We start from the raw sequence: 27,500 nt of genomic DNA on the forward strand, positions 1-27,500 counted from the left end.
TAGTATACACGAAACAATTACTCAATTCTGATTGGCCAAAAAAGCAGTGCAGTTTACCCGTAACACAGTGCAAAAGGGTGAAACATCAATGCAAAGTTGTAACACAGTGCAATTACAAATGTATTTTATACTGGTTTAGGAACAATAGAAATTTGAATTAACCCATCAAATCTTTTGTTTTGAAGTCAAATGTGAGCCCTGGATGCCGCAATTTTTCCTTGATTGCGTGATACGCGTGCTTTTCTTCAGCTTAACCATCTCGAATTTTACCATGTATATTATTAATAAGTAATCAAGATATATCCCAGATATAACTGGTGAAAAAATGATGCCTCCTAGGCTTGGATGATTGTCGCTAAAAGGCGACGAAAAGCCGTTGATTGAAGAGTAAATGAATTTAGGACGAAACAAAGAAAATAAACCCCACGTTTAGTTGTGTCACAACACTACAGGACAGTGGAGAATTTAGGTTTCGATATAATAATTCTTTATATGGGAATCTTCACTGAAATGCGATAACAAACAATATATATTTACAATGCAGGTCATGCGTAAAGTTATGTGGGTAATTACTTTTAAAGGCCCGGCCAAACGACAAATGTCAGACGATCAAAGTGAAACATGTTGGGTGAGCCAACACTTCAGCGTTTGGCTACCGTGTTTGATGACCACTCAACATGTTGGATGATGTTGGAACATGTTTGATACAGCATCAGACAATCAATACAAAATCCTTTAACATGTTCACTTGTTGAATGCGTGAATGTTCTTTCGTTTGACCAGTCTTAACCAACATGCTGCGCTGGCGCACGCGCAGTGACTACAAATTGAGTTATTAACATCTTACGCACAACAACCCTGTTCGTCTTCTGTTTGGTTAGGCATGCTGAAAGAATGTTTGATATCAATTGGCCACCCCGCAATTTTCAACATGTTGGATCGACCCAATACGAAACACGAGGATCGTTCATATTTTATCGTTCGGCTAGGCCTTAACAAGGCCTTAAAAGATCCTTAACATATTACATTTGGTTCTCATTTTTAAGTTTGCAGGTCTACCTCTAAGTGTGACTATATCAAAAGGAAATGCGGTTTATGTCGAATCATGCAGGCGTTAAACTCTGAAGCCTGTTGCTCAAATCTCAAAGTCTCACAAGTCAAATGAGAGCAACTGAGTGAGCAGTACACACCAATGCTGCATACATGGAGGCTTTAACGAATGGGTCTGTGAATAAAATCCTTCAAGTGTAAAAGAAAAATAAATATGAGCTTTTTTTCGTGTACTCCTTCATTCAACCTTGACAATGTGGTACCAACGTTTGAGTCTTGTACTGAATCGCTTAAGTGCGGCCATTTACGTAAAAGCTAAACGCTTTACTTCCCTGTACTGATGTGTATTGTGCATTACAAGATGGTTCTTGAGTCTGTGGGGTGAAATCTTTAAGTATGACCCTTCAAATAAAACTATACCGAGCTTTGCTTTCTTGTACTGCTCCCCTATGACGTTATATTATGAAGTTTTAACTAAATTTCGAAAGTGTAACCCTTTAAATAAAGGCTTCTAAGAATTACTTTTGTTTCGTGCGGTTTACAAGCTGTGCAAGGTCTCAAAGCCGTTTGACCTTTTGCAAGCGAGTTTTGAGTTACGAAAGTACCACAAGTAACACACACTAAAAAAACCATCTGCTTCTTCAAATTTTGTATTCTCTTGAAAGCGAAAGCCTATAAGTAAACTGATTTACAATGAAAGCAAGCAACATCTGACCCAGTTCTGTGCTGCACTCCACAACAACTGTTGAACAATCTCACTGCTTTCTGGTTTTAGCGGTGGTAGGAGATCCTTGTGGACTTTTCCCGCGTAGCTCTTTATCACTGACAAATCGAGAGGACTTGGCCGCGGCTCTTGTTGGTGTTCTGCGCCGCTTCTGTGGGGGACTACCATCTTCAGTATCCGAGTTTTCTCGTGATTCACCTACAGGAGAACCAAGCCAGATAGCACTGACTTTTTAGCACAATTCACTAAATTAAAGAGAACCAAGTGAGATGGTACTGAATATTTAGCTCCATACTCTAAATTAAAAAGCCACCAAAAAGAAAGCCCTAGCATAGCCAACGAGGTTTTCTCATTTCTTCATATCTGGAGCAGGGATGGCGTAGTGGTGAGAGCACTGGTCTCGCACCAATGTGGCCCGGGTTCGATTTATAGACTTGGCGTCCCACGTAGAAGCTATTGAAAAAAAAAAGAGCCTTGTCTGACGATTTACCTCGCACCGCTACCGTAGATTACCTGAAGAAGAACCGGTGTGAAAAAAAGAATTCATAATACCGGACCAAGTATAAACAAGAGTAACCTGCAGGTTCTTGTGTAAATAGGACATTTGCATGATGACACCATTTGACTACAAGTACCAGAATCCTTCAGGTTTCGCTTGTCTCCTGTTAATTAGAGCTATTGTTATTTTTACCCCACTGGGAATACAAAATTTAAATACGAAAAGAAAAACAAACTGAATTGTGGTAGTTGTAGTCAAATGACGCCATCGTGAAAATTGCCTGGAGCCCACCTGGAGCGTGAAACTTCCATACAGCGTCTGTGAAACGGCGTTTTCACAAGTAGGTTTATTTTTAGACTAGCCCTTCCCCTTCCCGCGAATTAGGTCAAAAAACAAAGGCAGTTCCGCTTCGGTGACCCTATGACGTCAGCTTAATTTCTTGTAATTTGTCATCGGGCCCCTGTGGGAATCTCATTCCCGGGAAATTCCAATCCAAAAATAAATCGGTCTATGAAAACGCCGTGACACGAACACAGTAGAGTTGTAGGCTCCGGGTCATAGGTTCCTGAAATTGCCTATTCTTTTGAAATTTTAAACGTACCTGATGTGTTTTGTGGTACAGCTTCCGCCGATGATTTCACAGTTGTTGACAAAGGGCTGGTGGGTAATCTCCTTTGGGACTGCCGTTTGGAGCGGTGGCTGGGCTCTTTATCAACATCATCACTCAGTTCACTGTCCCTTCCTGTCTTCTCAGAGGTCACTCTCTCCGAAGCTGCAGCGACGGTGTCAGTGGGCAAGTCAGCGGTTTCACTACTGGAAGTGGGCTCATTTGGCATGTTCTCGATGCTCTGAATGATTTCCGATACATCAAAAGGCACCAATTCATCACTGGCCGTAGCTGGGGATTCCCCTGCAATGTCTTTAAGCAGATTATCCAGCGTCAAGTCACTAGGCAACAAGCTGGGCAAGAAATCCAGCTCGCCACTGCTGCCTTGCTTGCCGACGACACCCGCTTTTACAGATGTGGAATTGCTTTGTGATTTTTCACTCGGAGCAACGGGTTCACTTGCGTCTGACAAAGATGATGTCATTGTTTTGGACGTTGATGCAGTTTCCTCAGGGGATTTTCTTTCTTTAGATGATGTCGAATCCACTTTACCAACATCGGCTGCCTCATGGCTTGATCCATCTGTAGGCTTTCCAGCCTCATCGACTTCCATGGGCGTATTCAGAGTTGCCGAGTGCTGCACTACTGGCACTGAACTCGATGGGCTGGTTCCCACGGAATCGGCCAGGCCTTCAGATGTGACAGGTGATTTGGAAATTGGTGTATTACTTTTGGCATTGCTCTCTACAGCACGTGTGATCGATCCTCTCACAAGTTGGTCTTGAGAGCTTCCTTTAAGGAGGAAACGAAAACAATAAAAAGATAAGGAGGTAAATAACGTCGACAAATGTAATAATGATGCCATATCATACACATAACGATGGAGCCGGAGTCCATCCCATGGCACACAAGAGTCATTGCCTCGTCTCAATGGGTCAATACTCTGGCGGTACTGCACACCTCTGCTCATGTAAACATGCGCCTTTTACTGTATACAACGAACAGTATCAGAGACACAAATGAGAGAAGTGATCCTCGCACTGTGACTTATCTGGGCAATCTAAGGAAGTGTCTCTTTATAGACACCTGTAAAATTCAGGTGGATTCAAAGGGATTCGAACCCATGATTCATCTACACCCTGAAGCAGAAATTGCACTACAGAGAGAAGGAAGGTCTTAAATAGTTATGGTTCTCCTATGACAAATATACATGCACATTGACCTTGCCATTAATTTTTCTCTCTTCAGAATAGGCCGATCCGGCTAACTCAATGTTGTACCCAATTCAAATCGTTTGGGCATAAAACTTTTTATTTCAAGTGCTGCCATAGAGCGAGTTTCAATCGAGTGTCGTAAAACCAAAACCAAGGTAATCACTTTGGCCAATCAAAACGGACGGAGACAATCCCGTAAACCAATCAAAACTCGAAGTAATCACACGTAGCCGACACAAAGCGTGGGAAAATGTGCACGCTCGAGCCACGCTTGGTTTTGGTTTCACTTGTGATTGATTGAAAAAATGGTGCGAGAACTTTGAACCAATCACTGAGTAAAGAAATGAAAAACCAAGCAATTCGCTAATTACTTTCGACACTCAATTGAAAACCGCACCCAAGTTCAAACCACTGACGAAGAGGGAGTACCCTCGAAACGTTTGGTTCTCATTTAAACGTCTTGGGCGCAAATTTGAACTTTCATTTTATATTCATCCGAATTATTGCGCCGCACAGTTTCTTAGAGAGTCCAGTTGTGCCTTATTAGAATTTAAAGTACTTGTAATATGTATAATTTCAAAGTTAGTCACTGGTAAGAGAAAACAACTTGAACTAAGGGGATTATCGAGGTTACTGCAGGTAAGCTTTATGTGTACGAGTCCCATAATTTTGAATTTCAGCTGTTTGCCTTGAGCCAATGGTTGCCAAATGATTATTAAATTCGTTTGCTATTAATTTAGGATCAGTACTCTCCCGATTATCTTTGAGGAGTTTATTGGGCTTGATGTAAGTTGTCATATACCCTTCCAAACATTTTTAACATTACTTTGGTTAGCTTTAGAATTTAGCTCTGGTAGTAAAGCTTTTTACTTAGTCGTAGTAAACCAGTAAGTTTGTTCCTGTATATTTTGTATTTGTGATGACTGTATGTAGATTTAGTTTTAATAAAATGTCTGTACATAGTATCTTTGTGGTTAATATACTTTCGTAGTACCTTAGTTATCCAGGGTTTGGAATTAAACTTAACTTCCCATTGGAAAGTTTCCTCAGGGGAAGATGTTTATTCACAATTCCTGGGCACTTACAAAAAATACTTTAAACAGCTGATTTGCATTAATTATTATTTTTGAGTTTCACGGAAAACTTGTTCCCACTGGATTAATGAAAAGTCATTCAAAACAGATCCTTCATTCAAACTGGAAAAGTCTTGCCTAAAGATTTTGTCTTTCGAATCAGAAAAAAAATAAGTCCTTAATAATTAAGAAATTGGGTAAATGATAAGTAAGATCATAAATTACATGTACATTGCCACTAACAGTATGGAAATTGAGGGAATTGAAGAAAATACTGTCAATCAAAGCGGCAGTGTGATATCTTCTTCTAGTTGGCTTAACAAATGAGGTTCAAAAAATTTGGTAGTCATAGTTTTTATAAAATCCCCAGTGGGTCTATGGATTTCAAAATTTCAAAGATTAACACTGGAATCGCCTAATAAAGCACATAGTTGTCCTTCAGTGTTGACAACATCAATATTAGAATAAAGCTTATCTAGGAATATGTCTAAATTTGAACCTGGATATCTGAAAATAATGTCAATGAGGATATTCCTATTGGACTTGTTTACAATTTCTGCCCAAAGAATTTTACATTCATCAGTGCTCGAGCTCAAATCATCTCTAATGTGGAAGGTTATATCATTGCAAACGAATGCTCCAACACTCCCTTCTCTCAGTTTTGTTTCCTGGGAGATGAATGTACAACCTGGAAGATGATAAGCCACTCAAAAACCAGCATAAAAAGCTGCGCTCCAAGGTCACACTTGGTCCGTATAGCGGCTGCCAGAGACGCCATTGTATGCTTTCGGTTCGACCTTGTTGAGCTGCGTCGTTGCTGTACTTTGCGACGGCGATTAGCAGCGACAATTATTATTATTATTATTATTATTATTATTATTATTATTATTATTATTATTCAATGGTCAGAACTGATCCAGGTTTCAGTGACACCAATAAGGGTGAATGGAAAGTTTAAATCAGCTAACATTTGACTTAAATGATCAAAATTAGCATTTAGACTCCTGATATTACAATTTAAATTTGAAAAGCTGGTCAAGTTCCATTCGTTAAGGCTAAGGTTACAATGTATATCGGTACCACACTGGACATTTCGGTAAAGAAAAGTGAGAAAGAAGAAAAAAATTTAAAAATCCAACAGAGCCGCTGAAAAGCTGCCATTTAAAACGTAAATGCTACATTATCATGTAAATGCAACACACAAAGAACCTTAACCCCGAGAGATTTGAATTGGGTACAACATTGAGTCACCCGAATCGGTCGATTGTCTTTTGTTTGTCTGTAGTATCACTGAAGGCCTTAAGAATAAGAGTTTATCATACAATGTAGCATGTGCTTTGTCATACGGTTGAAATCCTACATTACATGTACATAGAAACAGGACTAACGGTATAATTAATTTGACTTGAGTACAGTACAACCCACTGTTACCAGCACATCCAAAGAAACTGTACCTGCTGAAGAAGTACTTGTACATGTAGTTGTTACATTCTGAGCTGCTGCTGATGTTCCACTTTTGCTTGATGGTGCAACCACCGTTATCATCATCTTCTTGCGGACAGTAGGAGCTTGACTCGCCATGGATTTAGGTACCTTGTCGGCTGGAAGCAGAAGCATTGGTTTCTTATCTCCATCGGCCTTCAGTTGCTCTTCAGACGTCAGTGTGTGTATTGTTGGACTTCCATTTGGTGTTGATGAAGGAATTAGCACCAACACTTGTGAGCCAGGCTTTGCCTGTTTCCCTTTCTTTGGCGTCCGAGCACTCCGTGTTTTAATGCCATCACTTTTTCCTTGATTGATGAACTGCTCCACAAGCTTTGGGGAGAGCTTTTCTACAGGGACTAAGTATAAGGGTGAACCCTTTGCAGTGGAAAAAGGCAGAGAGGAAGTTCCTCCTTTTTCGCTGCTTGTGTAGATCATTGCCTTTGTTGGAATGAGCGAGGTAGAATTTGTGGTGCTTGGTGGTTTTGAGGCTGTATTCTCTACACTGGTGCTTGGCTTAGCTTGTGATATCGAGGATGTAGATTCATTTGACTTGTCTTAAATTCAAAGAAACATTACCAGTACATTATAAAAGTGAACTAAACTAGGCCATTTGCGAGTTCGTCTGCCTCGTATTCAAAGCGAGTCTAAGTGCCCACTTTTTCTTATGAAAATTAGTTTTCATTCATACGTAAAGTAGAACTAATTACCATCACAAAAACTCTGAAATTTAGACTTGCTTTGAAGAGAAGGCAGACATGAAACTCGGAAATGGCTTATTGATTTGAGAAATTGCAACTAAAAATAAGTATCATAACGAAGAAAAGAATGTACAGTGTAGTGGTAGTGGTAGTAGTGGTGGTGGTGGTGGTGGTAGTGGTAGTGGTGGTAGTGATAGTGGTAGTTGTGGTGGTGGTGGTGGTGGCAGCGGTAGTAGTGTTGGTGGTGGTAGTGGAAGTGGTGGTGGTAGTGGTGGCGGTAGTGGTGTTGGTGGTAGCAGCAGTGGTAGTAGTAGTAGGATAGTTAGTATGCCTGTCGCCTTTGTATTCTAACAATTATTATTCTACAAGGGCGTGCTGCACATGAAGTGATAGATAACCAATGAGGCGTGTAGTGCCGAGTTGGTTATAATCATCTTATATCCAGCAAGCCAGAGTATAATTATATAATTATTAATTAATATTATTGTTTATTAAAAACTCCAGGATCAACAACTCTTCCACTGAAGCATCGACTTCTGCCTCGGTCAACTCTGGTCCAAAACGGTATTTGTCAGTCGTTTTTTCTCAGAGCTGCAAAAAATTTAATGTTTTTAGCTTGCTTTATTGCTCACGCATTCATTGACCATATTAGGTTGAGCAGGTATAAGACCTGACAGCCTGTGTCCAGTGAGCCAATGAAAATGCTGGAAATCTGATATCAGTAGTCCAGTTTTTAGTAATTATGGTTAACTTCATTCTTGGTTAGAGATAACAGCAATGCTTGCAAGCAACAAACACAAAAGCCTAGGAGCTGGAATTTGTATGAAATCTGAGATGACTGATAAAGGGTTCCTGAGAGTTTCTCGTGGTTCAGGGATAGGACATTTTCTGAAAACTTTACTTTGGCTAATTTTCTAGCTGATTCCTTTACCACTTCCCAAGCAGATTTCTCATCAACGTATCTAAGAGCTGGCTATTATTGTAGTAATGTGTCCTACTGATTGCATGTATAATTATGTACATGTAATGTAATAATTTATTAGATTGTAAGTGTTTAAAAAGTAATAAAAGAAATCTAAAAAAAGTGTTTGTTTGTTTGTTATGGCATAAAAAAGCTGGTAACATCATATTAAAGGGTTACTTAACTCAACACAAAATAAAAAAGAAACATGCACATACCTTCAGATGTTGATTTCCCACCTGAAGGTGTTTCATTTTTCTTTTCTGTGGGCTCCAGCTGATTTGCCTGGCTTGTGCTACTTTTATCTAGCTTGTCCTTGTTATTTGTGGTATCCTTTTCTGAGTTGTTTGGAGTCTGAGCTGTATGACCTTTATTAGCGTTGGAGTGACATACTCCTGTTGAAGTAGTTGCCTGTGATTGGTCTGCCTCATTCGAGTCTGTTTGGGGACATGTGCATGTTTGAAACAAAAAGAATAATATATTATAACTTTTTAGCCTCAGCAGATTCTTACTAACTTGCGGTTATATCACAGAACTGGTGTAAAGACTTCTCAATGCTTTTGTCCCAAGTACTATTCCTAAAAAAACCCTTTATGTTCTTATGGAATACAACAATTAGTCAGAATTACTCTGCTACCTGGAAGATGAACCCAATACAGTATTGTTTTCAATTTTCTGGCTGATTTTTATTTCAAGGGGAAAAATAATTATTATCAGGAAAGGCTGTCTATAAAGTTCCGTTATTTTTCAATTTCTTCACATTAATCAACTTGTAACCTGAACAAGTCCTCAAATGTGAAGTTCACAAAAGGAAAATGTCTTAGCAGACAACTAACTTTCACTCTGGAAAAAAAAGCCATTTCAAGGTTTGATGCTAATAACCTGACTAATAATTAGCAGTGAGTTTGAGTTTGACCTCACTTGCGGTAGACATCTGCCAATCAATTTTCATGTGATGGAGGCTGTGATATCATTTGAAAACTTTGTTATCTTATCATTTAAAAGGAAAAAAGAATAAGTGAGCTTAAAAGTAGAATTTTATTATACAACTAGATACCGGTACACTTTAACTAATTTATAATACACTAATAAATAAATTATTTATATACTTATATTTAACTAGAACCTACCACTCCCTCCCCTTCAAAAACAACATAGATCATTAATATTTATTCATTATTAGCATCTAAACAGGGCAAAAAATGATTTATTAATGCTCGTCTTTGCTCAGCCTCTTTCTCAATTTTGTATCACATGCCAGATGTTGCTACCGCTGCTGCTGCAATAACCAACAAAATACTTGATATGGAAATAACTATTTTTGCATCCCTTCAAATATTAGATTCTTAGTCTCACATTTATCCTGAATTTATGGATTAACCTTTTTACCCCTAAACTGGCTCTTATTCAAAAGTCCCATTGTCAAATAAACAAGTGTGTAGTTAACAAATCGAAAGTGGTTCAAGGTTGCCTTTACTCTTAAAATGTTGTGGCCTCATACCATTTCATACCATACCATTTTCACACTATTTACCTCCAAAAAATATAAGGAAATTATACTTGGATTGTTTATGGTTCATTCACTGCACCATTGCCCCAGAACAGCTAATGTGCAGAAACAGTACCTCGAGTAAGGTACTAGAGTTCTGCCTTCGTCACTGCGACAAATCTCTACTTTTTTTTGTTAAGGCACTCATGGGTTGTTAATCATTTTACCCTAGAGAAGAGGCTCACCAGAAGTCGAAGGTGCCACTCCTATCCCATTGCATGCACAACTTGTCCCCAGTAATACTAGTACTCACTTTACCCACCACAAATGGATGGAAAGCTGAGTGAACTTTGGAGTGCACAAGCTGGGATTCGAACTTGGAGTGCTGAAATGCAGCCCGCGAGCGATACCCACTACACTACGGGTCACAACGAAAATCTCAAAGAAACATGGCAATTTGTACCATAAGGGTTAGTAACATGTTTGTGCACTAAAGGCTGAAAAATCCAATGTAATCTACAACGCAATTACCTGATTTATCAAGTTTTGCCTTCTTACAGGCATCACCCGGCTGAATGTCGTCCTGGCCTGGTCTTTTCAACTGGTCATTTCCTCTGCCTGTGGCATTTGGTGCACAACTAGTAACAGCCCTGGTGGCAGAATTCTGAGCTGTAGTGACACCTCTTACAGCAGGATTAGCCTGTTGGCTACTTCCAGTACTGGCTGTGGATGAGCCATCCTCTTCATCTGGGACTTCAAGTTCGTCCTTGGGATAAAGTTCCAAAACTAAGTTTCTTTTCACTTTTTCTTCAGGTGTCATCACTTTGACTGCTTTCCATGTATCGTTTATTCGTTTAAATGTTGGGAAAATGTTAATTCCCATAACTTTTGTGAATTCAGGGCCGATACTTGATCTGAGAATGTCCACATATTTCTTCTGTGACAGGAAGAGCCTACTGAGCAGTTTCTTTCCGAAAAGGCCAAAGTCGTCAATGTGCTTGTCTAACAAGGCCGGCATGACATAAGCTCTGAAAAAGCTTGGGTGGGCATGACAGTTTCCGGAGATGACTGCACTAGCTGCCTCTTTGGGCTTATCGTAAATAAACTGTTTCATGTCTAATTCGCAGTAATTTTCCTTTCGAGCTATTTTCTTGGCCTCAAGGTGACGCACACTTTTTATAATCTTGCCCCATTTTATTGCAAATGGGAGACCAAACTTCAAAAGGTTTTCTTCGTTCATGTCTTCTTCATCCTCAAATGTGATTTCCGCCAGCATTTTGGATAGCTTCTGCTTCAGATCAGATAAATCTGTTTGAGTTTCCTTTTCTTCCACCGTGATGTCATCAACAGTCATAGAAACCACTTCAGGATCCAAGGATATATCCAACGTTTCTTCAACATGCTTCCTGTCACTTCCTTTACTTTTTTCACCTTCTATTTTTCCATCTTCAGCTAACTGCATTGCATTTTGCTCGCTACCACTAGCACTGCTCTTCTTGCTTCTGTCCTCAGCAACCTTAACAGTTTCAGACCCTTTATTCTCTACTTTATCCAAAGAATTTTCCTTACCCACATAAGTCTTTTCTTTGTTTTCTTCACTTCCTTTGCCCTTTTCACCTTCTATCTCTCCATCTTCACCTAACTGCATGGCATTTTGGTCGCTACCACTAGCACTGCTCTTCTTGCTTCTGTCCTCAGCAACCTTCACAGTTTCGGACCCTTTATTCTCTACTTTATCCAAAGAATTTTCCTTACCCACATCAGTCTTTTCTTTGTTTTCTTCACTTCCTTTGCTTTTTTCACCTTCTGCCTTTCCATCTTCACCTAACTGCATGACATTTTGTTCGCTACCACTAGCACTGCTGTTCTTGCTTCTGTCCTCAGCAACCTTAACAGTTTCGGACCCTTTATTCTCTCCTTTATCCAAAGAATTTTCCTTACCCACATCAGTCTTTTCTTTGTTTTCTTCACTTCCTTTGCTCTTTTCACCTTCTATCTCTCCATTTTCACCTAACTGCATGCAATTTTGTTCGCTACCACCAGCACTGCTCTTCTTGCTTCTGTCCTCAGCAACCTTAACAGTTTCAGACCCTTGATTCTCTCCTTTATCCAAAGAACTTTCCTTACCTACATCAGTCTTTTCTTTGTTTTCTTCAACAAGAACAGTTGGAGATCTATCATCAACCTTGCTTTCTTGCATAACAACTGCTGGCCCCTTTTCACTATTATTCTGCAAAGTGTCCTCCTTCACCCTTCCCTCATTTTCATGGACTGGCAAAGATTTATTGTTCTCATTGTTTTCTGGAACATTGCATTTTTCTGGACTGTCAGTGTCAGTTTTCTTATCTCTGCTGTTTTCTTCCATGTCAAGAGTTGATTCTTTTGCATGTGACTTCCCATCATCACAAGTCAGTTTTTTATCAACTATAATACAATCACTACTAGAATTTTCTAGTTTGTCAGCATCGATCATTGTTACATCACCTGACACATTCCTTGCAGTTGCAAGGGAGGCTTCACTAATCTCTTCCTTACGTAGGTCAGTAGTTTCTACTGAAACAGAATCCTTAGCCCCAGGGGTACTAGAACTGTTTGCAGATTCTGGTTCAACTACCATAGGCAGATGTGGTTTGGTTGTCGAACAAACAACTTCTGCTTTTTCTCCCTCATGCGACTGTGTCGTTGAAGCAGCTTGCTTTGACTCCTTTACAGGTTGTTCGGTAGAATCCATAGGGGTTTCTTCCAGACCTTTATCCACACTCTTTTCAACTACTTTCACATCAGCCGAGCTTGAGGAGCCTTCCACATTCAAGCACTTCTCAACAGAAGTGCTTACAACCATCCCTGAAGAGGTTCCAGGTGCAGCAGAGCTCTCTTCTTTCTCTAAGTCAATGGTTACACTTTTCATGTTTTTCTCTTGTGTTCCTGCATTGCTAGAGCAGGGAATTTTTCTTGTATTACTGGCAAGGCTTTCATTTTCCACATCACTTAAGACAACAGTGGGTGATACTGACTCTTCTGCTTTTTTCCTAACTCCTATATTCTCTGCTTTCGTAGCCGTTGCTGCCTCGGCATCCCCATATGCGGCAGCCCGGCCTCTCCCCTTCCCTTGAGGCAACAATATCAATGCCAACAACCTATTCTCCACCTCTTTCCTGAACCGCTCAAACTCACTGAACATTTTGAAAGCGGAAATGTCAGGAATTCCTCGGATAACCTGAGAACGCGTGGATTTAACTTCAAGCAACTCAAAAAGAGATATACTTTTCGCCACACGCGGCAAAACAAGGTCTTTGATCTCTTCAGGACCAAGGCGTTTTAAAAGTTCACGTAAACGTGCGCTGCGATGCGCCTCCAAGAGATCCGCTGGTAAAAAATGGTCGACTGATTGTGAAGCCCTCTCAAGAGGAAGTCGAGGCTTGTGATGAGGATTATAGTGATAGTGTCTTTGAAGTCCTTGTTCTTTGTTGTATTCATTGCCACACCCTTTATGATGGCAAATGTATAACTTTGACTCAGGAGCACTTTTGCACTTTGAACAACATCCACACCCAGTAGGAGGCAGCTCTTTTTGAGGTGCTGAAGCTTTTTTGAGCCTAGATGAACTCAAACGCGAGTTGGTTGCCTTGTCATTTGGATCCGAGATCTGCATATTTATCTTTGAGGCATCTGCAGGGTTTGGGCTTTGTGGTGCTAAAGCCCTTTGGGACGTGGAAGAACTAACAGGTGAATCTGTTACTTTGAGATTGGGTACGGCAATCAGAAGATTTATATTTGAACCACTTTCTGGGTTCAAGGTTTCTTGTACTGGCTGAGTGGACACATAGATTTGAGGTTCAGCTGGCAAGGATGATTTACTACCTTCTTTCACCTGAGGGCCAGAAACTGCAGGAGTGACTGAAGGAGTACAATGACCTGCTTGCAAGACACTTCCTGATGGGGAGCCTGCACTTCCTTTTGTGCTTTGCTTAGATCCTGACAATGCAATGAGATAACAAACAATAATAATTATTGGATGACGATGAGTATGATTAATCATTTTAGACTCCTTTGGCTTGAGACAAAATGTCATGGAGGATACACACATACATGGCCACACCCTTGATCTAGTTATTAGGAAATCGAATGACTCAATACTTCAATTGTGTAACATTAGGGACCCTGGATTATCAGATCATTACGCCGTTCACTGTAACCTACTTCTACAGAAAACAATGTTTGGAAAGAAGCTCGTTAATAGCAGAAATCTACGAACTCTAGACTTGGATACTTTGAACAATGATATTTTCAACTCTTTTAGCGATGTACAATCTACTGATTTGAGTTCACTCGTTGATATTTATGATAGCACATTACGCTCTTTAATTGATAAACATGCTCCGCAAAAAAAACGTTGGATATTGATTAGAGCGAAGGCCCCTTGGTACATATCCGAAGTGACTGAACAAAAGAGAATAAGAAGGAATCTTGAACGTAAGTGGCATTCTACAAGATCACAATCTGATCGTCAACGTCAATCAGTGTGGTGTGGTTATTCATCTTATTAGTTCTCTAAAGTCTGAGCACTACACAAATATTATCAACCAGCATTTATCAGATCAAAAAGTACTATTTAAAACTGTAAATAAACTTTTACAGAAGTCACCATACCTGCCTCTCATAACAACACAATTTTGGCTGACTGATTATTTTACAGAAACGATTGAGAAGATCCATCAGTCTCTCCTTTAGAGAAGATAAGATCAGTGGACCTCCTACACTAGAACCTTCTATTCAAAGCGCAAAAACTCTGTGTACGTTTGAAGACGTTACGCAAGATCAGATTGTTGCATTTGCTGGTAAACCCTCTGCCAAGTCATGCTGTTTAGATCCTATTCCATCAACAGTTTTTAAGGGTTGCCTTAAAGTGTTACTTCCGACTATTATAAAGATTGTGAACATGTCGCTATCTACAGCTACTATGGTAAAATCTCTTAAGACTGCTGTTGTGTCTCCTCGCTTAAAGAAGCCAGATGCTGACTACAATCAATTCTTTAATTTTCGACCAGTATCAAATCTATCCCTAATCTCTAAGATCATTGAGAAGGCTGCGGCCGTTCTACTCACCAACCACCTAGTGAACAATCATATGGATGAGATGTTTCAATCTGCGTATAAAGTCTTCCATTCAACAGAAACTGCTCTGGTTAAAGTCCATAATGAGTTCTTACGTTGATAACAATGATTCTGTAGTGCTGCTCTTGTTAGACCTATCGGCAGCCTTCGACACAGTTGATCATTCCATACTGCTGTCAAGACTAGCACTAAGATTTGGTGTGAATGGTCAAGTGATTGCTTGGATTGAATCGTATCTTAAGGGTTGTGAGCAGTTTGTGCAGATTGAGAATACCAAGTCATCTATTCGTCAATTGTTAGGTGGCGTACCACAGGGTTCTGTACTAAGGCCACTCTTGTATGTTCTGTATACAGCATCAATCGCTGAGATCATTAAGTCTTATGATCTCCATTACCACTTACTATGCGGATGATTCACAAATTTATGTATTTTCCCCTTCTCAATTACAACAAGACCTCTGTTTGATTAAGTCTAAATTAGAAGCATGTGTTAAACACATTGATTTGTGGATGATCTTGAATAGATTGAAGCTAAATCAAGATAAAAATGCTACTCATTAGTTCTCGATATCGTCAGTCTCTTGCTTTAATTCATCTTCAAGTTGGTAAGGAAAAGATTTGTCCTAGTGAATCAGTAGGAAATCTGGGAGTCCACTTTGATCACCTGGCACGCAAGGATGCATGTACATGTGAAAAAAGTCTGTCAAGCCTCATTTTACCATCTACGGAATATAAGTAAAATTAGAAGATACCTGAGCCAGGACACTACTGAAATTCTGATCCATGCTTATGTAACCTCTAAATTGGATAATTGTAATTCTCTGCTTTATGGACTTCCAACCTATATGATTAATAAGTTACAGATAATACAGAATGCCGCTGCAAGAATTGTTACTTTCACAAAGAAAACTGATCATATCACTCCGCTTTTATTCAAGCTTCATTGGTTACCAGTTCAATATAGATTTATTTTTAATTAAAAATACTCCTGTTAGTCTAAAAAGGTCTCAACGGTTTAGTACCAGTTCTCGTTTACTACGCTCTGCTTCAAAAAGACTCTTAAGCATTCCAAGGACATCTCTGAAGACATACGGTGACAGAGCTTTTTCGACTGCTGGCCCCAAACTGTGGAACAAACTACCTTTATCACTCAGATCATCAAACACTTTGGCTGTTTTCAAAAAGGACTTGAAGACTTATTTGTTTAAACTTGCCTTTAGTAAACAATTTATACTTTAATTTCCTTTTTAATTATTATGTAATTTCTTTTTTATTAATTTGCATTTGTTTTTTTAAAATCATATAGTGGATATTGTAAAGCGCTATGAAGTAGTAGTCGACTTAGCGCTATATAAATGCTTATTATTATTATTATTATTATTATTATTATTATTATTATTAATTAATAACCGAGAGTGAGGTCGCTACAGCAAAATCTCAAACTGAGGCCTTGCAAGCAAAAATTGTTGACGGGAGACCAAACAACCCAAGAATAAGAAGTAGGGGTGAAACTTGACTAGAGCAGAATTCTGTGCATTTTTGAATGTTTCAGTTCAATGTCAGAAGAATTCTCTCTTTTTTTCATGACTACTGTCCTCCTCGATGCACACTTCCCGAAGCTCTTTTGGAAGTATAAGTAGCTATGGGTTGTACCCATGGGTTGCACACAGCCCTTTATGACTTTATTCACATTTTCTGATGACTCGTGTCACTATAACAGAAAAAAAAATTATGTCTGCTCACTAAGTTAAGTTAGGAATCTGACCAAATTAAAAACTAAGGAATGTTTGAAAAATGATGATTACAGAAACTTTGCTCTTAATGCTTTTCTACAATACACACTATGTAAGCTATCTGTAAGTGAATAGTACCCTTTTACAGTCATAAAATGTCAAGCATAGCCTGCAAGTACAGCCGCCTCTCATCACTCACCAGGGACGTTACGTGAGAAAGACCTTAGGCCAAACATATCCCTTGAGGTTTCTTAATGCATCCATAATTTGAAAATTTAATTGCTTGATCCTTATGAAAGATATCAACCGTTATTGTCATTGTTGTTTTGACAACTTTGGCAGCTATTAAACTAAATAGATAATTGCTCAAAAGTATGAAATATAAGGTTACTGACTACAGCGTGTATTTAGATTTCTGTTTCATTTAGTGTTCATTTGGTTATATTGACGCAAATAATATTTACTGTGCTTGTAACTTGAGATCGCTTTGTTTACAACAGTATCATGTTTTGAAACAATAGATCAAATTGGCTGACTCAATGTTGTACCCAGTTGAGACAGGGTACAACACTGAGTTAGCCGATTTGGTCTATTATTCCATTCAATTTTGAAAGAATCAACTCATTGATTACTGGTAAATCATTGATGGTACATGTACCATTGATCCAGTTTCACTGCAAATGCTTGCAAATTATCTTGCATTCAGTATGTTTCTAAAGACTAGGAAATTTTGGATTTTCGCTGCTCATCAAACTGATCATGAAGAGCTGAATCGTAAAACCTGTTCACCGGCTTTTTCTGCTAATTTCTCGAATTACTGCAATAGACTTAGACAAGAAATGGAATGAAGGGAAACATTTAAAAGTGAATCTTAAACTGCCCCCTAATGACGAGTAAAATAGTCTGGCATCGATGGTGAACCTAGTTCACCTCTTTTGTCCATTATTGCTTTCCTTTTCTTTGCAAAACAAGCTACAGTGTACCATCAATTGCACTAGGTTTGAGTGTAGTTGTCTTTTACTGTAAATGTACATCTCAAGACTTCAACAAGATTTGATTCAAGCTGGTAGCTAGCTATGTAGCAAATGGAGATTGTGATCAAAAAGACTAGAAAACCGAGAGAAAAGGTTCAAGTTTCAAGTTTATTGGTTTGCCTCAGTACAGAGCTTAGTATTTAAAGTATTTAAAAAGATAATGGCGAGGAAGCCCAAAGGAAACCACTGGGCTTATAAAAGATAGGCTCCCTCAATTAATTAATTAATGCATTCATTAATATACCAATATTATTTTTGGGTATTGCTACCTAGGAGGAAGGAGTTCATTAATGGCCAGGCATATCTATCAGAATTTAACAAAAAATGCCATCCAGGTAACCCTAAATTTGGCAGAGAATAATAAAGTTGTTCCTTCTTGCAACTTGCAACACCTTGCAAAATGTTCTTATACATCAAAGTTCAGTGCAAAATTCACATTAGTTTCCTCCAAAACTCTCAACAAAGTAAGCAAAATACCCAACTAAGAATGTGTTTTTGAATACAATTGTTAGTTTGTGCTTACTATGTCCATTTGTTAAAAAATAGGCACGCACTGCATACGTGTGGTAGTGTTACAGTAGTAACACAGTGCTTTATTCCACAATAATTGTCAACTGAACTGCATTTTGTCTTCCAGAATAGGCGCGGTGGCCTCATGGTTAGTGCGCTCGACTCTGGATCGAGTTGTCTGGGTTCAGGTCCTGGAAGGGGGCATTGTGTTGTGTTCTTGGGCAAGACACTTTACTCTCACGGTGCCTCTCTCCACCCAGGTGTATAAATGGGTATTGGCGAAATGCCCATGAGGTAACCCTGCGACAGACTAGCATCCGATCCAGGGGGAGGTAGAAATACTCCTAGTCGCTTCATGCTACGAAAACCAGAGATGAGCGCCAGCCTGATGGGCCTTCTGGCTCGTAAGCAGTGACTTTACCTTACCTAATACCGTATTTACCCGTGTATAAGTCGATCCCGTGTACAAGTCAACCCCCCAATTTTAATGGCAAAAAAAGCAATTTCTTAATTTCTTTGTTCAATGTTACTGGGTCACTAATCTTGTATTCTTCGATTTCTGGAAATGTGGATACACAAAAAAGTCAGGGCCTCAAGTGCTTAATAGTTTTGTGGTTCAGCAGTTGTTGTATATGCGGGCATTTTGTCCTTGAGTTTTGAAAAAGTTCTCAGAAAATCGAACATGTAAACCTCAAACTAACCTGTTTCGCCGTTCAACAATAAAGGGCTTTAGAGGATAACCACAACATCACAGAAGCAGAAGTCAATCTTTGAAAATAACTTGCGAACGATGCAAAAATGTGCAAGGTTTAATTGGTCCTTGACTTATAATTTCTCACATGACAAACAAAACAAAACTCATAAAACAAATTCGAAGTTTGCAAAAGCATTTAAATCAGCCACGTTTGTATAAAGAATAAAAAACAATCATTACCAACCAGCATTTTCACGCAACACGAGTGACACTGCTTGCATGCAAACACGAGGTATTGTGCCAGGTTACTAAGCCATTGAACCATTGTGTTTTATTCGAAGAAATAGAAATGCCTTTTAGAGCTTTCCGCCTTTGGAAAACGAAAATTTCCAGTTTCTATTTCATATTTGTGCTTGTGAGTATCTTCAACATTTAGATTTGGACAAATCCTTTTTTATTTCATCTGGAATTGCTTACATTCGTTTTGAAGTCTTTTGTCATTCATTTTGAATTCTTTTGTCGGCTTTGTCCACTGCGTTCGTTATGCCCAAGACAACACTATTATGTTAATTTTGAATAAATTACTTAGCTGGAACTTGGCTCAAAATCTTTGACCTGGGTATAAGTCAAGGGCGATTTTTGGAGCTTCTCTTGAGGCCATAAAAGGTCGACTTATACACGGGTAAATACAGTATGTACTGTAGCTCTAATAGTACACAATATTGTTTTGGTAATGTATAACATTATAGTGTCATGGTAGGGTTCTTAGGTAAATAGCCCCCTGAGAAGACATGTGGCTACTAGTAAAAATAATACTAAACCCAGAAAGATTGAAGAAAATAAAAGGGAATCGAGAAACATTGGCTTTGAGGCTGACATGTTGATCATTTTCAAGTTTCCTTATAACTTAATTCTTTTTCACCACAAGTTTAAGCACGCGCTATGAGCATCTGACAGCTTTCCAAGACAAAAGTTCACTGAAGTTAAGCAGTGTCTGGCGGAGTTAGTAATTGGATGGGAGACCTCAAATATCATAGGGCCTTAAAATTCTCTTTTAACGCTTAAAACTGCAAACTACAGTATGTGAGGTACAGATTTTGTTATCCTGCTTTGTGCAAAACAAATATTGATGCAAAAATAAATAAAATTAATATTGATACACAATTTTTAGGAAGAGAAAAACTTCAAGGAAGTTTTCAGGAAGTGTTGATCAATAATAAAATATTTTGCCATCAGCAACAAAATTTTCGACATGAAAACAACTTAAATTTTGAGCTGAGAATATAGAAAGCATTTTGGGACATTCAATTTTCCTATAATGTACTTTTGGCTGCACAAGTCAATTGCAAAATCGAAAGTGACATCTTATTCAGCGGGCGCTGTTATTAAGTTACCTTGCATGTTTACTTACAAAACAAAGGATGCATCTGTGTCAAAAATTAATGATGGCAAGACAGCGGGTTTCTCTTTTTGTTAGTTGTTTTTCTTTCCAGTGTTGTAAAAATTTACAAGAAATGTGTGAATTCAACACAAAGATCACAATCGCTTAACTCTTGAGGTTGACTGTTGTTTCTGCACAGTCAAACTTTACTCTCCTAGAAAATATTATTAATTTTATCACCAGGTGATTCCATCACTTTGGAATAACAGCTACTTTATTATCCATCAGCGTCACAAATTCTTGCCGATTTTGGGGCTCATTTTGTTGAAACTCAAGGACGCTTCCACCAGACCTGTTTATTTTTGTGATTTATGCATGCACTACGGGCCTATTGGCACCACAGACACTCTTACAACCCAGTGACATAACGTGTAGTGCACTTAAAGTTCACAAAATGCAAGTTTCTGTAGATAACTTTTACTTTTACTAGAACACTTATTTCCTTAGCCTTTACCCATAGATGGACTCCCAAACTGCCCCCCAATCATGAATATGTGGGTCCAGAAAATATCCATACACCCACCACGGAAGATCATTGGAAATTCCGAGGGAGAGGAAAGCAACATACAATCGATCTAAAGCACAAAAACACACTATCGCACGATGTTTTGAAACAAAAATCAGTTTTGAGATAAAGTTAATACTATTACATGTAGCTTCAACGTTTCCGTTTTTCTTTGAGTTAGCTAGCGCTACAATCTCCCGCAGCTAAGAACAAGTCTCTTTCATTTGGGATGGATTCAAAACACTTAAAATGGCGGTCTCAACTGGAGTCTCGTCCCCAGACTTCCAGCTTTGTCTCTTTTTTGTCCAACCAACACTTCCGTTTGTCTCTTTTTCGTCCAACCAACACTTCCATTCACTTGAGTATCACTTTTCGCTGCCTTCACATGCAGTAAACACATTTTTGATAGGATTCATGCTTTACTGGGGGTACATGTAGTAACTCATTGAAAATGCAATAAGACGCAAGTTCCCAGCATCTCAATGCTTGCGTGCAACGACATTTTCTCTTTTGTGGGTGGCATTTAGACCACGGACAGGAACCAGGAGTCAAGTTTTCTCTTCTTTGAGTAAACGCAATTGCGGCCCCTGGAAACGATTGTAGAGGTTCAGTTCGTTATGTCAAACTGGAAATTCTAAAACAGGAGTTTCACTCCTCATTGGAGGAAGTAAATCGCACCAAAAACAATAACAATTGCCCTCTCGATTCCATCCGTGGCTCAAAGGCAAGCAACAGTGAGGCTGTGTGTCATTTACCCGCGAGAATGACTGCTGGAGAGTCAGTAAATTTTAAGACTGCACTTAAATCGCCATATTTAAGTTAACAAATATGATGGATTATTTTGGCGTCAATAATATTCTTCGTAAAACAATCGCCTTTGTGACGACGTTCACGAAACCTACAGCGTCAACATGCGTGGTCCCTAAATAAGAATCAACCTGAAGAAACTGACAAAATGTGTAGACAAAGGAACCTTGTAAGTTTCTGTTTTATTTACTAACGTTTGCGAAGTTGTTTAAGCGAGTGAAATGTTCTCATCGAAGTTTGCACAAAAAAGTGAAACAGTCAACGTGCAACCCAAATGTTTAAGCTTTGCAAAGTTGATGGCGAAGAAGCTAAAAGTTTAGCTGGACAATGAGCTTAACAAAGCATTATATTTTTCTAAAAGTTAACCTTAATGTTTACACTGTTGTAATAAAATTCTACCGCAATTACATAACTAATTCACTTTTTTATAAAAAAAAAATTCTGGAAATTCCTGAGGGGAGGGGGTTCATCAAAGACTCCCCTGGAATGGAAAATCCTGGGGGGAGGGGGGGGGGGTGCAAATCAAAAAGTCTTCCGTGGTGGGGGTATGGATATTTTCTGGAACCACACAATGCATCAATACGTGCAGGTTATAGAGTGCAATAAGGAAGATGCTATGGAAACAGCAATGGAGTAATTTTGTTAAGTATAATTATAATAATTTCAATGGGAAATAGTACTGTTTTTCAGTGAGTGATAAACTCACTGACTCCCAGGACTCTAGACTAACTTTTTAGCTTACTGGCCTCATGGGTACAGTACTGGCCACAGGAATAGCAGCATTACACATGTGTATCATGTGCGCAAGTCTGTCATAGTGCGCGCAATTTACACGTAAATTACGCGCGCATTAAGCGAGTAAAAAAATACAGGAAAGTCATCACCACTGTCATTTCACGAGGATTTCTTTCAGAACCCGGGTTGAAATTTCAGCCCGGGCTGAAATTCACCATGTAATCAGGCCCTAAAGCCCACGCCGGCGAGAGGGCATTGTGCAATGTCACGGCAAACACACCGAAAAAAAAAATACATATCTTCGGTTCTACCGCACATAATTCGCTGCTTCAAACGGTACAATGCTCTCCATTACAAGACAAGATCTTCATTCAAAGTTTGTAAAATGCGCCATTGTCAGATTATGTACAATGCCAAGTGGAAATACACGCATCTGAAAAAAATCAGTTTTGTTTTCGTCCAGAACTACTCTGCTTCACAATTTTTACTAGCCTCAATGGCTAGTGAAAGCTCAAAATCTACTAGCCAAAACTGAAGTTTCCCTAACCTGTGGCTAGTTGGCTACCGTTAGTCTCGAGCCCTGGACTCCTGGGGATTCCCCATTGACAAGTAAAATCGCCTGCCGTTAGACAGAGTAAACTACTAAGTATGGCCGGTTTAAGGGTGAATGGGTTAAAAATCATACATGTGTATGAACTTTCATGTTTTGAAAGTTCTCAAATTGCATTTGATATGGCTTGTGCAATTTTGAGAACTTTCAAAACATCACTTGTGCCCATTAATCATGAAATGGACTCACATAGTAGCTCTTCTTGCTCTAGACTGTTCACATTTGAAACTGACCAATAGACCTTATTCACGATGGCCGCCATGTTGGATTTGCTATTAGCAAGAAAATTAGCTACACACTGCTAAGGGGGCAAACAACACAAGTTCAAGAGGTTACAACCAACACCTTAGCCACACAGATGTATCTTTTTTCACGTTCATTGAATGTTTCTTACCTAAGTAGTAAAATAGAATGATGACACAAGTTACTTAGAACTATGTGAAAAATGAGCAGATAATGAAGTAGAAAGTCAAAATGTCAAAGGCAATCAAAAGATATAAAATTATTATAAAAGGAGCTTAATTCTAAATTCTAAAATGTACTTTTAGCAATGTTATTTCAATATTTCGACAAGCCGATTTTCTGCAATTTGCCTTTTTTCGAATGTTTGCCCCCCAGCATAACACATGGCTAATTTGCATAACAATTTGAAAATCAACATGGCCGCTATCGTGAATAAGGCCTATTGGATCTCAGAGGAATGGGTCTAGGGAAAGGTCACATCATTTACTCACTAGCTTAAAGTCACAGCGTCTAAATGCAGCTTATTATACGTGTACATGCAAAACATGAGAAGGCGTGAAACTCCCTTTGTTGCATATTAATTCAGCCACTTACACGTGCACTTCATACTTTAACTAGTGAGTCTTTGATGCCACTTTCTTCTCGATCAAGCTCTCTCAAGATTCTAAAGTTAGCAATGGAGGACCATTAAATACAAAAATTCCAGTTAAAATAAACAAGTGTCATTTTGAAATCAAGGCTTAAAAATCTTCAGTCACTTAGTGTTTAGTTAACATAGTTTTAAAATCCAAAGCAAAACTTTGGGGAATATAAATTTTTCGTCATAGTAGCACTTTAATAAAAAATAACAAATAGAAAACTCACCTTTTTGGGTCTCGGGCAACAGTGCAAAGGAAGATGAAACAACATCTTTTCCAGCTGGTGGATTAGATTCTGGCTGAGTGGCTTGAGCTGATGGTGCATTACAGATTGTACTCTCCTGTACAATACTGGAGACAGGTGTTTCTGCCACTGCAGGCAAATTAGGTGCTGGTGTGGACAAACTGAAATCAGAATCATGGTCAAAGCAATCAATATTTGCATCCTGATCTTGGACTGGACTAGAAGCTGAAATTGCTGTGGTTGCTGTTGCTGCTGTAGCGGTGCTTGATAAACTAGGGACATTAAGAACACGATTCTGCTGGAGAGCCTTGACCAGTTTATCTCTCGCCTCCTTCAAATTGGATGCACAAGCACTGTCACTAGAAGATGAAGAATTGTTGCTGTTACCATTCACAACTAAACCACCATCAGATGCTCTTGTTTTGGTTGTTGCAACCACAGGAGAACTTCCTGCAGCTGAGAGAGAAAATTGACGTTGACTACTCCTGCCTGAGATGGGTCTATTGTCCTGTGTGTAGAGGGAGTCAACCTGCATGCGCATTGGCACTTTATGAGGTGAAGGTGGCTTTGGTGCTATAGCTTGAGGGCGATTCAAACTCTTTGGCAAATGAGCTCTTGATGTTGCAGATGGAAGAACAGGTGTTTGTACCAATTGGGAAATGGTCGTAGACCCAGCCGGTGAAGTCAAAGAACTCAATATGGCCTGTTTAAGTTGGTCTGGGTTAAAAGCAACTGTTGACTTGGTGACACAAGTTAATGCTGCTTGGATTGCTTTGTGTAGTTGCTCTGGTTCTACAGCCACTGACTGAGTGCTTATTGAGGCTAAAGTGGCCTGAAGAACTTTCTGAAACTGATCCGTGCTAAACGGAACATTGGCAGGCAAAACAAATCGAATGTTTAAGGGCTTTGGACCAGAAGCTGCTGAGGAAGCTGGCTGTACTACAATGGAAGATAAGCTGGGGACAGTTGGCTGTTGCAATGTCACTGGAACAGATGCTTTACTAGTTGATGGTCCCACAACTGATGCCAAGGATCGCACATCAATAATGTGAGGCCCATCACCACTTAATGAATCACTGACCTTTGGGACTGTTTGTGCCACAGGACGTATTCTTTTAGGTGGCATTGGGAGAGGAGGAGAAGCTGATGTCCTGTCGTAATTCATTTCTTTTGCAGATTTCAAAGAGCTGATCACATTTTCCAGGCTCTGCCTCGGTCGCCCTTGCGAGGGACCCAGGGATCTCGTCGTAGCCGTCACGTTCGATCTCCCTGGCCCTGACAATGTTGGTGAATTCGATATGTTATTCCTCTGCGATGTCTTCTCGAAATCGCACTCATCAAGCAAGGAACTGATGGCAAATAAGCTTTTGCAATCCTCGTCTGATTCAGGCTCTTTCTTCACCTTGATTATTCCCATGTTTCGAACTCTGAGATTGACGACCTCTGCATTTTTCTTCCCTCTAACTTTGGTATTTGCCACCAAGAGGTTCGCGCCATTCTTATTCGGTGCACGCAAACTTGTCGAATTCCCTGATGATACGCCCGAAAATCTTTTGCTTCTTTGAAGAAGTTGGCGTGTTTTATTTCCATCGCCGACCACGTCAATCTCTGGTGAGGTTGAACGTCCATCCATTCCACATAAAATCCTAAATTTCAACAGCCTCTATAGAAGCTAAGCACAGCTTTCAAGTTCAACTATATAAACAGAGCTACTAGAGTTCTTCAATGCCGTTGACTCGATGGTCGCAGAACACCACAATCTCCAGTCTCCGGACTAAAACAGAAAGCAAAATGCCCCTAGTGTGAGAAGGTGCAAATCAAGTGTGCTTTTCCAAGGATTCGACCGCTCTAAAAATCACGCGTTCGCCATATTGAACCTGACGCTAATCACTTGAAAGGAATTATGGGTCATGGCAGTGGAATGTTCCTTGTTCCGACCACTGGGGGTTCGTGCGTAACATTTTCCGAACTTTAGCCGAAGAAATATTGATTGATAAATTGTAACAATTGAGACTAATTTGATTGCAATTGAGTTGTCGCTACAGATAACTGCGGGGCTGGAGAAAATACACCAAACTCCGGACGATTCACCCAATCACGTCCGTAAACGAAAAACCATAATATATTTTATTCATACATTCTATGTTTAGCGACATTCGGCGAGGAAGACGTTCCAATTGTCGGTAATTTTCGTTTCCCGACGTACCGCTTGATCAGCTGATGTGTTGAAGCACCAACTTTTTCTTTTCCAAAGTCTCGTCAGCCTTAATGAAATTTGGAAATCATAAATTTACAGCGCCTGGGTTTCTGAACTATTGAACACTCTTGCTTTCCAGGGTTCAAATTGTAAGTCATATTCAGCTATTGCGTCCATTTTGCTCGAAATTTCAAGTCCCATGAAAACATTTACGACATAGAAACCGGCATGGTTTTAAAGAAAGCCATAAATAATTAAGTCATCGAGCACAACAGGTCACATCGCTTACCTAAACCATGAAATGCCGAAACCGTACGCAAGCATTCAAAAAACAAAGCAATCTTCTAAGGTCTCAACTGCCGAACACTGCACTCAACGTTGCCACTGTGTAATTCGACTTGTTGATTTCACTGCAAAGGTAAGACTAGATATATATGTTCGTTGGGAAGAATTTTCGCTCAACAAAATAAGAATGCTCGATATTAGTCCCAGTCTTTTCTCAACTATCTGACTTTGGAATGCCGAGAAGCTTTAAGCGTAGTCCACTGCAGTCATTTGAGACACTTTATGACAAATACATAACGATGCGAGGTGAAGATGCCACTGGAAAATAAAACGACTCCCTCGACGGTCATGAATATAAACCAATAGATCGTTTTCACGTGACGTCATCATTTTCTAAAATCCAAAACTAAAGAGCCACGAAAGTTTTTATCCTCATCAGGCATAAGAGGCGGTAAATTTGTATCCATTTGCAATTTTAAAGCTCAATAGCGTGCTTCGTTTGGAAACCAGAGCATTTTGAATTTCTGAGTTATAGCGGTGCGTGACACGAGGCGACGATCGAGTTTATTCAGAAATGTATATTTATCTCATGGTTTTGAGCCTTTTTAGAATTTAAAGCATTAGGAAAAGTGCTTAGGTAAATAGCTGTCTGTTTAGTACAGATGATCACTCGCCTAGATAGCCAAAGTAAGTAACAGATGTTGACACTATTTTCCGGCCGCCATATTGGTGCACCACAGATGTACACCAACATGGCGTTTTCATACTGGGCTCTGTAAATTTCTGCGAAACATTTCGACGAATATCTGAAGTTTGGGGAAACGCACAGGCCTAAAACTTGGAGAAGTGTCTTCTTCATTTATCTTCTACAACATCACGAATTCTTGACTTTTTCCACTGGATGGTTTT

General features: G+C 39.4%; 1 protein-coding gene across 2 annotated transcripts in view; it reads right to left on the bottom strand.

The window, feature by feature from the left end:
* LOC138012474 (serine-rich adhesin for platelets-like) overlaps nucleotides 1-26,811 on the bottom strand; it is a 26,928-nt gene extending 117 nt beyond the window's left edge. The window contains exons 1-7 of one of the 2 annotated variants that reach the window (XM_068859253.1): nucleotides 26,596-26,811; nucleotides 24,092-25,883; nucleotides 10,332-13,775; nucleotides 8,530-8,748; nucleotides 6,622-7,206; nucleotides 2,875-3,672; nucleotides 1-1,972 (exon numbers count right to left, since the gene is read on the bottom strand). The exon at nucleotides 1-1,972 is cut by the window's left edge and continues 117 nt beyond it. In XM_068859253.1, the coding sequence (XP_068715354.1) occupies nucleotides 1,806-1,972; nucleotides 2,875-3,672; nucleotides 6,622-7,206; nucleotides 8,530-8,748; nucleotides 10,332-13,775; nucleotides 24,092-25,742 (6,864 nt within the window). In that variant the 5' untranslated portion in view covers nucleotides 25,743-25,883; nucleotides 26,596-26,811 and the 3' untranslated portion in view covers nucleotides 1-1,805. Of the gene's footprint in view, nucleotides 1,973-2,874; nucleotides 3,673-6,621; nucleotides 7,207-8,529; nucleotides 8,749-10,331; nucleotides 13,776-24,091; nucleotides 26,002-26,595 lie in introns of those variants that run through there. The other variant, XM_068859252.1, reaches the window with a different exon arrangement.
* Between the last annotated feature and the right edge of the window lie 689 nt (nucleotides 26,812-27,500).

The sequence above is a fragment of the Montipora foliosa genome, chromosome 8, assembly GCF_036669935.1.
Source record: "Montipora foliosa isolate CH-2021 chromosome 8, ASM3666993v2, whole genome shotgun sequence".
NCBI classification, from domain to species: Eukaryota; Metazoa; Cnidaria; class Anthozoa; order Scleractinia; family Acroporidae; genus Montipora; species Montipora foliosa.